At 49.0% G+C, this 15,718-nt stretch overlaps 7 protein-coding genes across 7 annotated transcripts; 4 read left to right on the plus strand and 3 right to left on the minus strand.

Annotated features, from left to right (window-relative positions):
• Window positions 1-126: 126 nt before the first annotated feature.
• Window positions 127-1,523, plus strand: J3458_006968 (uncharacterized protein; the record flags this gene model as incomplete). Its single annotated transcript, XM_007816611.2, has 2 exons — window positions 127-671; window positions 737-1,523. 2 exons carry the CDS (start codon window positions 127-129, stop codon window positions 1,521-1,523), a joined length of 1,332 nt encoding a protein of 443 aa, XP_007814802.2.
• Window positions 1,524-1,841: 318 nt separating this feature from the next.
• Window positions 1,842-6,282, minus strand: J3458_006969 (uncharacterized protein; the record flags this gene model as incomplete). Its single annotated transcript, XM_007816610.2, has 8 exons — window positions 1,842-2,228; window positions 2,285-2,708; window positions 2,759-3,184; window positions 3,234-3,448; window positions 3,507-3,724; window positions 3,777-4,553; window positions 4,607-5,580; window positions 5,645-6,282. The coding sequence occupies 8 exons, from the start codon at window positions 6,280-6,282 to the stop codon at window positions 1,842-1,844; spliced, it is 4,059 nt and encodes a 1,352-aa protein (XP_007814801.2).
• An 893-nt stretch (window positions 6,283-7,175) lies between these two features.
• J3458_006970 (uncharacterized protein) lies at window positions 7,176-7,712 on the minus strand (the record flags this gene model as incomplete). The annotated part of the gene is made up of 1 exon (XM_066119138.1): window positions 7,176-7,712. One exon carries the CDS (start codon window positions 7,710-7,712, stop codon window positions 7,176-7,178), a length of 537 nt encoding a protein of 178 aa, XP_065975774.1.
• A 542-nt stretch (window positions 7,713-8,254) lies between these two features.
• On the plus strand, window positions 8,255-9,254 carry J3458_006971 (uncharacterized protein; the record flags this gene model as incomplete). Its single annotated transcript, XM_007816609.2, has 2 exons — window positions 8,255-8,462; window positions 8,566-9,254. The coding sequence occupies 2 exons, from the start codon at window positions 8,255-8,257 to the stop codon at window positions 9,252-9,254; spliced, it is 897 nt and encodes a 298-aa protein (XP_007814800.2).
• A 1,215-nt stretch (window positions 9,255-10,469) lies between these two features.
• Window positions 10,470-11,984, plus strand: J3458_006972 (uncharacterized protein; the record flags this gene model as incomplete). Its single annotated transcript, XM_007816608.2, has 3 exons — window positions 10,470-11,241; window positions 11,310-11,629; window positions 11,709-11,984. The coding sequence occupies 3 exons, from the start codon at window positions 10,470-10,472 to the stop codon at window positions 11,982-11,984; spliced, it is 1,368 nt and encodes a 455-aa protein (XP_007814799.2).
• A 620-nt stretch (window positions 11,985-12,604) lies between these two features.
• J3458_006973 (uncharacterized protein) lies at window positions 12,605-13,908 on the plus strand (the record flags this gene model as incomplete). Its single annotated transcript, XM_007816607.2, has 3 exons — window positions 12,605-13,208; window positions 13,275-13,433; window positions 13,493-13,908. 3 exons carry the CDS (start codon window positions 12,605-12,607, stop codon window positions 13,906-13,908), a joined length of 1,179 nt encoding a protein of 392 aa, XP_007814798.2.
• Window positions 13,909-14,037: 129 nt separating this feature from the next.
• J3458_006974 (uncharacterized protein) lies at window positions 14,038-15,280 on the minus strand (the record flags this gene model as incomplete). The annotated part of the gene is made up of 3 exons (XM_007816606.2): window positions 14,038-14,547; window positions 14,608-14,754; window positions 14,810-15,280. 3 exons carry the CDS (start codon window positions 15,278-15,280, stop codon window positions 14,038-14,040), a joined length of 1,128 nt encoding a protein of 375 aa, XP_007814797.2.
• Between the last annotated feature and the right edge of the window lie 438 nt (window positions 15,281-15,718).

Genomic DNA, 15,718 nt, shown 5'->3' on the forward strand with positions numbered 1-15,718 from the left:
TTATTTACGAGTCGGTAAATGAACGCTAGAAGAGAAGCAGCTATGCACTGTTTCGAAATATAGCATCACAACAAGTATTCAAAATCTTTTTGATAAATTTGCCCCAAGCAAGTACCAGACTTCAATATGCAAACTAGCAGACCCTCGTCTGTCTCTCACAAGCCGGCATGGTCCCCTCAATCATGGAGGTCTCAGCCGGTGCATGAGCAGCGAATTATCTATGCTGATGAAAGCCACCTTCATGCTGTCTTAACAAGACTCTCGGAGCTCCCTCCCCTTGTCACTCCGGCGAGGATTGAAGCAGCGCGAAAGCGATACGCTGCAGCGGCGCGAGGGGAGGCTTTCTTGCTTCTAGGGGGTGATTGCGCAGAGAGCTTTGACGACACAAAAGATCACATCATAGCTCAGAAAATAGAGCTTCTATACAGCCAAGCTCGCCGTATTGAAGCCGCCACGGGGCTTCCCGTGCACATCATGGCCAGGATAGCGGGCCAATATTCCAAGCCTAGATCTAAGCTCACCGAAATAACGTCTGATGGCCGCGAAGTATCGGCTTTCAGGGGACACAATGTCAATGGCCCTGCCATCACAGACCGGGAGCCCGATCCGAACAGGCTCTTACACGGATATTGGCACTCTGTAGCCATCCTGCACAAGTTGGTCTCTACCGGGTATGCATAACCCTGTTTCAGCCAATGTCTGGTTGATGAAGCGTCTCCTGACGAATCTCACATAGTGTACCACTCGCTACTGCACACGAAGCTCTGCATTTGCCCTTTGAGAGCTCGTTAACCAAAGGAGGCTACAATACCTCTGCTACATTTCTCTGGATAGGGGATCGCACTCGCCAGCTTGACGGTGCTCACCTCGAATATGTCAGAGGTCTCCGCAACCCGATTGGCGTCAAGATTGGTCCCACAACCAATGCAACCGATGTTGTTCAAATCCTTGAATCCATTTGTGGCAAGGACAGTCCCAGTGAGCCGGGCCGTGTTACACTGATCACTCGCATGAGTGCCGATCAAGTAAAGTCCAAGCTGCCGGCAATTCTGGCTGCTGTTAAGAAAAGCCCATATTTACCCGTTTGGATGTGCGATCCTTGCCACGGCAACACCTTCTCCCACCAAGGCAACAAGACAAGGAGCTTGGAGGTGATGCTGAGGGAAGTCAAGTACACCATTGATGCTTTAGCCGCGCATGGCTTGCATCTGGGTGGGTTGCATTTGGAGCAAACTGGGGAACAGGTGGTCGAGTGTGTCGATGCCGTTCCTGATGAGCTAGACCATGTCGATTTGCGGAGCAATTATAAGAGCCTTTGCGATCCCCGGCTTTCAAGGGAGCAGGCCCAAAGATTTGTGGACAAGGTTTCGGACATGCTGAGTGATGTTGAAAAAGTTGGAAAGCAACGTTGTAGAGATGGTCAGGAGGAGTACAGAGCTCGGTTTTTGGGTACTCCTCCTAGTGTATCACCTCTGGAGTTGATACCATCTTTGGTTCATGGGGTGCCCCGCGTATCGATTTGATCTTGTTATTGGTGCCAAGTTTTACATAGAACTAGGAGCGTTTGCTCGCTAGCTTAGGAATCTATCCATATGGCGCGTCATTATCTTTTGACAGCAAGACGCACGCGTGAGCCGTTTATTGGGGCTGCACTGTAAGTATTGACATTGAGATATTTCAATACAATGAGTGAGTATTGAATGCTTGTATTCTATTAACCGTATTTACTAAATTAAGGTCTAATTGGGCCTTTTTTCTGTCGGTCTTCCCTTTTGTTGACGTTGCGACAGAGGCACTAGTCGGCCAGTGATTGGTTTCAATACAATATAGTGCAAGCCAGTTCAAAAAAAGTAAAATAGCTTCCACCGCTTAACCTTTGTGGCCCATGTAAACAAATAAAAGCAGGCAACATTAACCAGCGTAAATAGCAGGAAAACAGCCAGGTATGCCCACATATTATTCGCCAACTGGCCGTTGTGCAAATTGTACCTGGCGAGGTACTGGTCTCCCGAAATATATTGGCAGACATGGCACATATCTGTAGAGAGCGGATTCGTCAGGTTCGCCCGAGCCTGTTGTGCCCAAGCGCTGGCATAGTCGCCGCAAGTCCGACCAGATGGAGGCGGGAACGAGAAGAGATCATCCTCGTCACAATTCACGTGTACGCCGGCATTGACAGCGATAATCATGCCCCCAAAGAGGTATGTGAGGGGGTTGATGTAATACAACTTTGCATGTCAGCATAAACGATACGGGTCGAGCCCCTAAGGTATAGTATACGCACCCAATATCTCCAGAATACTTGAATCTGATGGTATGGCACGACCACGCCGTTGAACCAATTGAATATGGTGACAAGGAACACAAGAACTAGCCCGGCGAATTTAAGATCGGGACTCAGGGCAGTGACAAACAAGCCAAAGCTCATCTCAAACACTTCGTAAATCATGACTAGTAAGAATGCGTAACCCGCGGCTTCACCCAGCGGAAGTCCTGTAAGGAAGTACCATAGTAGGAAATACGTAACACCAGTGACGATTATGGCTGGTATTTCGGCCAGGAAGCTGGCATTACAAAGCGCAATCCAGCTGTAAGTTCGAGACGGCCCTTCTCGTGCCTGCCAAAGGAGCCGCTGTCCAAAAAAACGTGCCAAGATTGGGTTGACGATGGTGTTGACCAGAAAGATGAGGGAAAAGGCACCGAATGCTCTGATTTGTTAGAAGTAGATTTGATACAAGATGTAAATTCGGTGACTAACCTGCTCTGTAAATCAACAGGTGAAGTACCTAGTTGGAAAAAGGTGAATCCAATCAGAATCGCCTGAATGACATGAACCCAAATCTTGCTGTAGATGTAGGCTGGTTTTCTCCACTGGTTGAGTAGCATCCTTTTCGTCAGTAACAAAGTCTGAATGAGTGAAGGGGTGTTGAAAGCTTCTTGGAGCTCAGTCGTCTCTTGCCAGTCTGGGCCGTTCTTGATCCTCTGGATTGCGTCGGATACGGCTCGAGCTTCAGGGGAATCCTTCCACTTTGAAGCCCAGTCTCGAGACGTAGTTGCCCCCTTGCCTCCTATGCCTGCACCAATTGTCTCGAGGACGAATTCAGCAGGATTGCCGTTCCAGGGTGCCGGTGCCGGTGCACCATTCTTTTCGAAATAAGGCAAAACGTCATCCACGGTGCCAAAACTTTGATTTGTAAGCTATCAAGGCTTTCCGAGAGACTTGTACTACTCACTAGATTTGTTCCCCATTTGAAGACAGGGCAAGAAGATTGTCAAATGTTCGAAACAACGTCGCAGAGGGCTGGTGCACAGTGACAAGTACGGCTTGGCCGAGGCGTGTAAGGCGTTTCAGGTAACCCACAATGGCGGCGGCACCTTGGGAATCTAGACCCGAGGTAGGTTCGTCTGCAAAGAGTATTTTTGGCCTGGCAACAAGCTCGACGGCAATCTAGTATCATGAGCGGACTGGTTGAGAGTATCCTTTGTCTGGTAGCACTTATACTTACCGTAACACGCTTGGTCAGCTCCACGCCCAGCCCAGAGTCGGCATCCCCAATGAGTGCGTCCTGAAAGTCTACCAAGTCTAATATTGCAAGAATTTTATCCACATAGGAAAGTCTTTCCTCGTAACTGTACGAAGAAGGCTGTCTGAGAAGCGCTGAGAACTCCAATGCCTCACGAATGGTAGCAGTGCCGTCGTGAAGGTCCGATTGTTGCGCGTACCCTGGTCTCTGTTCAGTATTGTTCATCAACAAGGCTCAATAGCTGTAAATTACCAGCAATCTTCTTAAAGTATATTCCCAGTGGCCGATTACCAAACTCAATTTGGCCTCCGGGCTTCCCTGCTGCGTTCGTCTGGCTGAGATGGCTAAGCAGAGTTGTTTTGCCTGCGCCGGAAGCTCCGCAGAGAGCAGTAAGTTCCCCAGGTCGAACATAACCAGAAATCCCGTTTAAGATTCTTTTATCGCCTATGTCTACGGTAAGGTCTTTCCAGATAAGGCTTGGTCCGGCATGGACCTTTGGTTGTTCACCATCAGTGGCGGCCGATTTTTCCACATCACTCGTGCCAATTTTCTTCTTGTCCGTGCCATTTTCTTTGCGCTGTGCAGCAAAGACGATAGGGCTTCCACCTTGCGGCGTGAAATTCATGATTTCGCTGCCGATTACGCCGACAAGCATGTATGCTACGGCAAACGCGATCAAGATGCCAACGTTTCGCCACCGATTCGAGTAACTGAAGCCGAACGACTCGACATACTGTAGACCTGGCACTGATGGCTGACCAGCTCTCGCACCCCGGATGGCGCATATCTGGTTGGCCGAGGTGGCACCAGCCGTCTGTGGGATAAGCTCATCGTCACACGTTATATTCACTCGGTGAAACTCATTCGTAAGCAAGGCCTCGTAGGTATATCGTGGAGGACTGATATAATGTAGCCATGACCAAACAGGTTTCATCTTGTTGATGGGTATAAGGAAACCGGCAAAGTAGACAGTTGTAGTCGAGGCAATTCCGCCGAAACGGAAACAATCTTCAACGTTGGGCACATAATCTGCCATCAATGTCAGTCTCACAAACGGCAAAAGAGGCACCTTTGAAGCTTACACGCAAACATTCTGAGCAAGTTTGCAAAGTTGATGGTGGAAAGGCACAGAACAAGGTAAAAATAAAAAAAGTCTCCGGCCGTGTACACGACAGTGTGGTGCGCCAGAAAGTAGTATGCAACCATGAACCAAGCATGCTGCAGGGCAATCATTGGAATGTCGATAATGATGCGTGCAACCGCAACAGCGGAGGCCCTGTACATGCTAAGAGAGGACTGCCGCTCAAGAACTGCTCGATTAGAGTGCGCATCAAACAACTCGGGGTACTGCATCCATGCATTGGCGATGATGGCGTAGAAAATAGCACCTTCCCTGGTGAAGGCCCCGGAGGCATTCGTCGAAATACTGAAATACTCGCTGCCAACAACTAAGCAAAGAATAATAGTGTTGATCCATTTCTGATAGTAGACCTGACGCCTTCCATTGATAAGTTGAACCTCTCTCCTTAGACACTCCAGTATCTGCCTCGGATAGGAGTGGTTGACCTTTGATGTTGGAACCAAGTCTGGCTTTGAAGATTGACCCTTTTTGGCTTTGGAAATCTCAGATTGTAAGTGGGAAAAGACGGTAGATGATCGAAAGGCTTCAGCAAGCTCCTTGGGTGTCTTGAGTGATTCAGCAATGCTGCCCTCCCGCACCTTTCGTCTTGTCGGATCCGTAACGGTAGTGAGGAACTCAGATGTCGTTTGTCCACTTTCGTATATAAAACCCAAGTCCTCAAAGTATGACTTTGCTTCATGAATTGGTCCGAAATACACTTGGTGGCCTGTATCAAGTAGGATAATCTTGTCAAATTGCTCGTATATACCTTCGCCAGCCTGATAGAGCGTCGCGAGTGTTGTCTTCTGTGAAATGTCTGTCATTCTTCGAAGTGCTTTGACAAAGTCCAACGCAGTTGATGAATCGAGCCCACGCGTGCTGTTGTCGAAGCACTGCACAGACGATCCTGAAGCCAATACTTCAGCAATGGAAAGCCTTCAGATATTCAGGTCAGCAAACAATCCCATAGTAATTCGATACACTCAGAGACTTGACTAACCTTTTACGCTCTCCGCCTGAAATCACAGATGCCGTTGAATCGAGAGCGTGCTCCAAGCCGAACACGGCCGCCAGTTCTGAAGCCGCGTCGCTGATGTTGCTTCCACCACGATGACTTTTTGGAGCGCCCATACGGAGTGCGAATTCTAGTGTTTGTCGCACTGTTAGAGAGGGGATATGTTTATCTTCTTCTGGGAGGTATATCGTTTCTCTCCTGTGTTTCTGATCAAAGTCTATATGAGATATTCCGGCGTAGTGAACATCGCCTGTAATGCTCAAGGTTGATCTGTTGGCGGTCGCTCGAAGCAGCGTTGAACAACCGCTGCCTGGACGTCCGAGTACCAATAACATTTCACCTGGCTTTACCAAGCCAGTGAATCCGTCAATTATTGTCTTTTGCCCCGGCGGTCGTGCCAAACCCAGCGGCGTTAGGACATGACGAGAGATCCACGCAATTTGGTCATAGCCGAATGTGTTGACGACTGCTCGTGCAAGCGTGTGAACTTGAACGAACCCTAGATCCGGCGCTGATATTTTGATATTTTCGAAAGTGAGAGGTATTTGTTTCATGTCGACTGGTGTGTTGGTCCAGAGACCCGAGCCCGTGCTGCTGGGGCTGCTGGCAACACGACCATCCATTGTCCCTAGGATTTTGCAATAGGTAGAAAACGAACAAAGTTGCTGGCTAAAAGAGAATTCAAGCTTTGAACTGTTCAATCAGCTGTCGTCAACTCTAAAGAAACATAATGGTTCAAAAAGTAGACAACAGTATAATGTCATGAGCACGCGCGTTGAAGTTGGTTCTCGAGCTTAAGCTTGAGCTCGGCACTCGCAAGAGCTCCAAGCTCCTGTGCCCCTGCGTCATCAATTCAAAGAAAACATTCAATACGGAAACGCCACGGAAATTTTGAAACTGTCTCGGGGTACTCGTCAGTAATACAGGACCAACTGTGGCGCCGGAATTGATTCAGAACCATTCTTCTCCGAAGCAACAAACTGCCGGTCCAGGGTCGACGCCCGACAGCCACTGCCGTACGACCCGGGGAAACCGTTCCAAGACATGGGCCTGAATCATTACTAATGCTAAATCTGTTGAATTGTGACTAACCCATATGTGCTGCCGCTATGTCTCAGTTGACATGAAAGTGTTCCGTTGACAATGAACGGTGAGCTTCTCTAATTCTGCCTACAGGATCTGTATGAATGCAATAAACGTCTACTCCGTTCCAATAATCAAGAATCGAGGCACCGCATTCTTATTCCCATCCGTCTCAGATCCTGGCTCTCCATAGCTAGACCAGTACACCCCAACCTGCTCAAGTTTTCTTAGCAAAGCCAAACGCTCAACCTCATTGCTTGCCTTCATAATAACAGGATACACGGCGGCATTTTCCACCACTGTAGGATTAGATAGGACCGTTGAAACGTCATAAACCTTACGCTTTGCCTCTACACCTGACACGGGGCGTGCAGCCTCAATTTCTTGGACGGGATTCCCAACTTCAATTGTAAGGACGCGGGCTTGAATGACGTTACTGACTAATTGCGGGAGACGATTGTGTGTAGGGGTTGAGCTGGACGTCCTCGAAGTTCTCGAAGGGAATCAATCCATCCCGAAGGCAAGTGATTTGATGGAGCCACTCATTGTAGAGCATCATCAAGTTGGGTGAGCTGCGATGACTCCGTAACAGCCGTCCTGCTGGTGGAACCCATCTATGTCCTTCACAAGGGCTGAAGATTGTGAGACTAGCATCTCCCGGCACGACGCCGCTGTACTCGTGAGCATAGTTGTCAAGGGTCTTTCCAATTCTGAGGATATGCTGTGTTATTGGCGATGGCTCGTCGCTTTTCCAATCTGCCAGATGCAGTGTTGCTTCGCGACCTTCGTGCGATAAGCTGGATCGGAGCCCGTCAAAGAGGATTGAGCGAGTGTCTGCTTCCCCAGGCGAGTCTGGGCCAAGCTGGATGATGACGCTTTCTACCAGGGTGGCGATCTCCCTCATGAACTGTTTGGGTGTGTACACGCCCGTCCGGAATTGCCATTCACTCAAAATGGGGTCAGTGGCCATTTTGACGCCACACAGATGACGGGTAATGTGAACAAGTGAATTTGAGTGTGCCAGAGGCCTCAACATGAGGAGGTGGATCGAGCCGCGTGGAAGTTTGGGTAGCAGTGCAATGTTGCTAGACTATCATGTTTAAACTTGGGACTCGAAACAGTGTAGTACCGATGGCCTCGAGAGCTCGATGCTGTCTTCCTGTATTTGGACTATAATCTATGGCGGAACCGCTAACCGAGGTGACGTGCTTTTCAGCTCAAGCGTCCGAAGTCCGAACCATCAACCGCTGGTACAGACAGCACCAACATGGTGGCGTCGGTGTCATCTGCGCAGAGAACGAAGGAAACGTCAAAACGGATACCATGTCAAACTCTGTGTTGAAGAAAAGGAAGCAAATTCAGCATAAACCAAAAGTAAATGACTCCCAACACGGTGGACGTCTCTTCCTTGGCCTATAATTGCAGCTTGTGTATTCTAAAGCTGTCAAGTTCATTTGTCTCACACTGACTTCGCTTTTGGGACAGCACTATACAGCCAATAGCAAATTCATCATGAGTGTGGCAGGAGGACAAGCAGCCGCTGATGAAAGAGGCAATCGCTTTGCCGGAACCGAAGGCGTTTACCTTTTACCCCATCATGCAAAGGAGATTGAACGGCTCAAGACACAACATGCCTTTATTCTATCGTCAACCGGAGGCGTATTGCTCACTGCACCTCTGAAGCCAGCGGTGAAAGTCCTCGATTCGGGTGCGGCAGATGGTAAGTTTCCAACTTTCTCGATACGACATACGCACTTTACAATCACTTTATACATGTAACATGATGCCCATTATGTGGATATTATGACTGAACTCTAGCACAGGTACTTGGCTGAGGGATCTCCCTCGTCTGTACCCGTCAACAAAATGGTCACTGCACGGCATCGACATCGCCTCTGCCCTTTTCCCCCGAGATGCTGGAGAGCTGGACCTTCGCGAAGTTGACATTAGGGGTCCTCCGCCGCCTTCACTGCAGTGGCAGGGCGGATTCGACCTCATCCACCAGCGCCTCTTGGTCTGGGGCCTTCCGGGGGCAGAATGGCCAAAGGTGCTCAAGAACCACTACTCTCTTCTCAAGCCGAGGGGCTACATCCAGCTCGTTGAAGCCCAATGGATCGATAGAGACCATTCATTCGATGCTTCGAAATTTCCCAATCTGGCCAAAATTACCAAGGTTCAACAATGGAGCGGGTCAAATTTCGGCATGGACATGTACATTGCCTACCGTTTAGAGGAGCTCCTTCAACAAGCTGGATTTCAAGTTGTATCCAAGACACAATACAGCTTGGGGTATGGCGCAAAGGCCAGAGAGGAAAAGTGGAGGGAGAAGTCGGCAGACATGTGGATTGATACATTCCGCGGATTCGGGCAGAAATGGCCAGTCGGTGGTATCCCAGGAGCTGCTGAGACTGTAGAGGAGTTTCATGCATTGTTGGATGATTTGAGGGGAGAGCTACTTGATTACGGAGTTGCGCCAAAGATAAATTTTGTTGTTGGACAGAAGCCAGAATAGTTAACGGTACATGATTGTAGCTGACCACTGGACTTTTACTGAGCTATTACCTAGAATTGCCATTTTGTCTTCGACAGGATTTGGTTAGGGCTATATGCCAAGCCCGGAGTCTCTGATTGCATTTATTCCGCCTACTATTATACACAAAGAGAATACCTTGACTGGTAAATAAGTCTGACATCGACTTTGGGTCACCATTTGATTTGCCAAGGTCAAACTTTGCAGCAAGGGTCACACTGAGATTCTTTGACATATCAGCACGAACTGGAGCTGCTGCAAATGCAAAAATGGACGCCGCGCACCTTGACAAGCTCGCTCAGCTTTTGCTCGTAGCCAGGTCTCTGGTAAATTCTGGTGGCTTCATCGCTTGCAGATCATGTATTAGTTATACGTAGCTATTATAAAAGCTATATAAAGTATTAATTAGCTTAATTAATAGCTATAAGTAATTGTAAATAGCTTTTATAGCTTTTAAATTTATAAAAGTAAAATGTTTTTATATAGGTAAAACTTAAAGCTACTTTTAGCTAAGATAATTAACGTTTTTTAGTAGTATATTTTTACTAGCTAATAATAGCTAGCCGTATATTTTATTAAAGCTATATTCGGTCTTATAAGTGTGTTTAACAGGTTATATAATAGGGACTTAGTAAAATTTAAGGACAGGATACTAATAGCCCGAGAAATGTTAAAGCTAGAGTAGCGTACATTTAATAGGGTTAGGGTTAGGGTTAGGGGGCCACCTGAAATGGCGCACGACAGGGCAGACAAACACGCATCTCCGATGTCCGCTCCTATTGTCTTTTCTCAATCGTCTCCGAACCAACCGGCAGCCACATCACCGGAGGTGGGCAACAGCCGGGATTTTGTTGTTGAAACAGATCAGCCACTTTTCTCCGAGCCATTACCTCCGATCCCCATGCTCCGGCCCTCGACACACTTGTACCTCACCAACAATCGCATGCAGGCATCTTATCTGAAGAACCTTTTGTCAACATTGACCATTTTGCGCTTGAAATTGCTAAGCAATCGTCAAGCCATCGATCGGAGCAGCGGGGACTATGAAACAGCCAAGGGCTCGTTTTGCAAACTCTCAATGTAGTTGTTCAATCAAAAAGACGCGCTTCTGAGAAAACAGCTCCCATTTGAGATTTCCTAGGCTCTCAGCTAACAGTCAGTTTTCTCCATTGAATTGCATCGAAACAAAAGTCAAAAATGCGTCTTCCACTTAGAGACGTCGTCATTGCAATTGGCGTCTTCTCACCAGACGACGCTACTGTCGACGTCAATTCGGAGCAATCACCACTTGTCCCGGTTTCAGGGCACCACGTCTCGTCGACAAAACCTCTGACTGAGAAATGTGGTCCCAGCACAGCCAACATTGTCTGCATAAACGGCTATTCGGCCGTCATGCCCGGCAACTTTGAGCGTGACCGCCCGCCAGATTCCATAAACCCTCTTGACCAGCACTCGTACGCCCAAACCAAGATTCCTGCCGATCCTTCCTGGGACCTTGTCAAGGACGCCGACTTCATAGTCTACGACAAGGAGCGTGGTCTTGAAATCCTTGGAGACGAGCCTACCTCTGAGTTTGCATTCGAGATTACTCCGTTATTCCACGACGCGACGGTATATGATCCTTACACGAATGAGGTCTACTTTTCCCAGCTTTCTGGGGGTGAAATTTCTCAAAAAGTCATTGACTTGAATGAGAAGAATCCCGAGGTCAAGCGGAAGAAGGCTGATCCACCGCTTTATTCACCTACAGGTGGCATCTATCGCAATGGGCTGTTTTATTTCTGCGTCGGCGGCTCGAGCCCCGATGTTCTCGGTCCTGATGGCACCGTTGCTCGACCAGGCATTTATACGCTTAATGCCACTAGTGGCGAGTCGCATGTCCTGCTAAACAATTATTTTGGCTACTACTTTAGCACTTGCAATGACATTGCAATGGACGGAGAGGGTAATATTTGGTTCACAGACGATGGTGAGTGAAAGAATTCATACCAGTCGCCAACTTTGGAGCCAACCGACGGAATTGACAAGTCTATATAGACTACTCCTTTGGCAATGGAGTAAGTGCCTATCACCCGGTGTTGGCTCCCGCGGTGTATCGCTTCAATCCAAAGACGGGTTCCGTGCGCATCGTAGACCAGAGACTGAAGCAACCCAACGGCATCGCCTTTTCTCCCGACTTCAAAACACTCTATGTCGCCGATTCAGGCGCCGAGACGGTACCCGATCATCCCCCTGCGGTAGGACAAGTCATTTACAACCCGTATAATGTGACGGATCCTCATGTTGTCTGGGCATTCGACGTGATTCACAATGGAACAGCGCTGGGAAATGCCCGACCATGGCACTTGACTCACAAGGTAAAAACCAAGGGACTTGCTGAATCTCAAAGCTACTTTATGAAACGATCGAGCTTTGCTGACCAGTCGCTCTTTTCAGTGGCTCCCCGATGGCCTTCGTGTCGCTGACAACGGATACGTCCTCGTTGGCGTCGGCGACGGCATTGACGTTCTTGATCCAACGGGAGAACTGATACTCAAGATTCAGACCAAGTTTACCGCTGTAGGCAACACCTGGGCTGGGAAAGGGAGCAAGGATCTATGGATCACTGGTGTGGGAGGCGTGCAGAAAGTCCATCTCAACTTGCCCGGTGGCAGGGTCAATGGATGGCCAGAGCATCTTCTGCAAGATGCTGAGGACAATGGAGAGCTGTAGATGAACATTTGCAGTGAAATCGCGGGCGCCTTGCATTGCATAAACATGGTAGTCCGTAATCCGGCTAAAGCACGTTACATTGATCAAATTGTAGTACGAAGGTGGTTTGAAAATTACAAACCAACGGGCATGACACACAAGAGTCCGCAAAACAGTTAGTTCCCTTGTGATTGGTATTCTAAACTTGATCATGGTGATGTAACAAATTCCCCGTGTCCCGAGTCTATCTGTAAATGCCCAACTCCCCGAATTTGCTACGCCACCAGACACAGTCCTGTCGATAAAACACCCAACAATGTGGCCCCATGTCCCGTTACCTATTTTCGGAGATGATTGGCCTTTGTTGGCATGACGCAAATTTCTGGGGCAGGGTTAAGAAGAAAAAAATGATGGGCTTCGGACGTTTCCTGACGTGAATGGGTAACCAATCGCTCGGCTCCTACCTGGTAAGTAAGTGAAATGTGTAGATTAAATGAGAAATTGGCCCATGGCGTGGATGCCAATTGCTGTAAGCATTTCTAGGTTTATTATCAACAAGGTACGCTGACACGCGTGGTTCTTTCAAGTCTCGACGTTATTACTTACACGGCACAAGGCATCCTGCCAGGGATTTCCTCGTAATGTCAACAACACAGCCAATCCGCGTCGGCCTGATTGGCCTCTCGGCGTCTGCTGTAACAAAATGGGCCTCGGCCGCTCACTTGCCAAACTTTCAGAACCCAGCCGGCCGATCGCGATACCGCGTTACTGCTCTTTGCAACAGCAGTGTGTCTGCCGCAGAAGCAGCCATACAAACCTACAAGCTCGGCCCGGACACAAAAGCGTACGGAAATCCAGAGGACCTGGCAGCCGACCCGGACGTTGACTTTGTTATTTGCAACACTCGTGTGGATAAACATCTTGAAACGGTGCTACCTAGCATTAAAGCCGGCAAAGACGTATACATAGAGTGGCCGATTGCGTCCAACACAAAAGAGATCCGACAACTTGTCGACGCCGGCAAGGCGAGTGGCACAAAGGTTCTAGTTGGTCTGCAGGGGCGATGGGCTGCGCCTGTGTTGAAAATAAAGGAAATACTGGACGGTAACTCGATTGGTAAGGTTTTGAGTAGTGAAGTGAGGGCTTATGGCGGCACCAAAGACAGGGAAATACTGCCTGTTGGTTTAAAGTATTTTGCTGATGGCGGCGTTGGTGGTAATCCGATTACGATTGGCTTTGGACATGGTAAGTTGAAAACACGCGGTTCATTTATTACAATCGGGAAAATCTGACACGAATACCTGGAATCAGTCATCGACTTTGTCCAATCTGTGGTTGGAGATTTCATCCCCGATTCAGTCAATGCGCATTTTCAACTCCAACGCCCGGAAATTCGCGTCCGAGACCCAAGCAGCAATGAGATTATAGATGCCATCCGTTCAAACGTTCCCGACTTTCTCTCCCTCCACGGTATATCCTATTGGAGTTGCCACAATGTAAATCTGCAAAATTCTGACATGGCCCTGCAGGAACACTTCCTGCCTCGACTCGAGTCAAGGAGTCCGCCACTCTTGACTTCTTGTTTCGCCGCGGCCAGCCATTTCCATCGGTTCCAAGTTTAAGCTGGACTCTGAATTGTGAGCTCGGTGAAATCAGGCTGGTATCGCCAAGCGGCATCTCTCTGCAGGCTGATGCATACCACGACCCGGTCACGATCCAAATTCACCGCTACGATACGGACAGAGTGGAAGATGTAGCTTGGGACTGGGATGATGTACAGAAAGAAGTTCCGGAACGAGCGAGAACAGTACAAAAGGTTCTCTATGCGTTTGCGGATAGTAGAGGAGCTGCATCTGGGAGCAACGGGTGTGCATGGGTAGAGATTGGTGACGCGGCACTGAGGGCGGCTCAATTACAGTCTTGGCTGGATGGCTTCGAGCCCTGATGTCAGTCACGCTTGTAAATACTTGTCAAGACAGTTCAGAACAAAACACTTCATTTTCGCTCATCTGATGCTGTTACTGGCTCAAATATCCTCCCCCCGTCTCGCCCCTTTTGACAGTAAAACCGGTTTTTACATATCCCTTACGTTAAGAGACGCCACGCTGACAATCAACCTGCTCACCTCCGGCAGTCGTTCCAGAAAAGAGGCATCTCCAGGCTCGTCATCTTCATTAACGGTTCCGCCTTCCCGCTCCGAAATTTCCTTTTGGCGTTTGGCAAGGCTAACTGCAAGTCTCAGCCTTTGGGGACCAGCACGCGCATCCGTGTGCCGAAGAGCACGTCGAATAGCGTGCCACTCTTCTTCACTTTCAGCAAGCCATAGCGACTCGTCAGAGGGTAACTGGATGGCGTCGAAGAGATCTTGAGGAAATAATGGCTCAAAATACGCCGGGTCCAAGATCTTGGCTACTCCGAGCAGATGATGGATTATGAAGATGAGGAATACTGTGCGTCGAAGCGATTCGTGCACCAACCATGTACTCCATGACATACTGGCGGGTGTTGGTGACGAAAGCACCGAGTATGGTCTTTTGTTGACAGCTACAGGCTTTTCCAGGTCAATCAATAGCCGTCGCGTTGCCTGGGGCTTGTGTTAGTGGTTAGGGTGCAGGTTGTCGACTTTGCTGAATGAAACGCTTACCCTGACGAGATACTCGTGATGTAGCACTGCAGTTGCAAGTTTCGAGCTGTATCTATTATCGGACAACAACCCCTCGATCTGGTAGATGCACATGGCGTGCAATAAGGCGCAGACGCCCTCGAGATCATTCCTGTCGGATGTCGATGGCTAATATAGTTAGCAGCAGCTACTGTTTTGTACGACTGGGCGATTTGATGCTCACAATTTCCTTGATCAACTTGTCCCGCTGATCTTGAAACACGTCACAAACAAACTGCAGTCCGGGCTGTTCCGAGTGCATTTTCATCCCGACGCAGGCCAACGCCTCGGCAATCGGTTGCGGCATCCCCTTGGGGCATTCTCGAGCAAGCTTGGGGTGAATGAATGGGGATCGAAATGTATCCGCCAGCATGCGAAGCGGGTATTCAACTGTCATTCTTATGGCATCGTCAATGCAAACGAGACCGGGCAGCGAGGAGGTTGGTCCCGTCGTGGAGTGCTTGACGATTTCTGCCAGACTGCCAGAATTTCTCAACGAAACCCTTGATCGATACACGTTGGGGAGCGGGTCAGATAGACTGGTAAATGACAAGGGCGTAGAAACCATCGGTGACTGATCAGACTGAGGGGGGGAATTGTTCTCTTCGGAACCGGAACCGGTACGAGACCTGGGGAGGTTCCTCGGTTCTTCCATCGCTTTGTTTCGCTCCCTCAAAGTACAAGGAGGAGGATTGTAGCAGCTCCCGCGTCCAGTTTGGCTCATCCATGGCTACATCGCGTGGGGATTCATCGTCCAATCCAGATGTTGACTTGTTTGATGCCCCGGAGCCGTGATTACTAGTCAAGCGTCCATCTCGTCTGCTAACCGAGTTGGGATCCCATAAACATGACGATGGATCGGCATGACCTGCGAGCAAGTCGAGAGAATTCAAGGGTCCAGCCGCTGTAGATAAGCCGAAGATATAGTTTGCGCTTGTCGTCGTCGCCGTTGGGAGCAGTCCTGGTATGAGATTATTCACATCGCTGTTGCTTGTCACGTTTGTCGTCAGAGAGGCGGCTGACAGGGGATTTTGCCAGGCCAACGATGAGTCTATCGGCAAACGAATTTGAGACCCAAGCTTGTATTCGCATT

Source organism: Metarhizium acridum, assembly GCF_019434415.1.
Source record: "Metarhizium acridum strain ARSEF 324 chromosome Unknown scaffold_72, whole genome shotgun sequence".
NCBI lineage: Eukaryota > Fungi > Ascomycota > Sordariomycetes > Hypocreales > Clavicipitaceae > Metarhizium > Metarhizium acridum.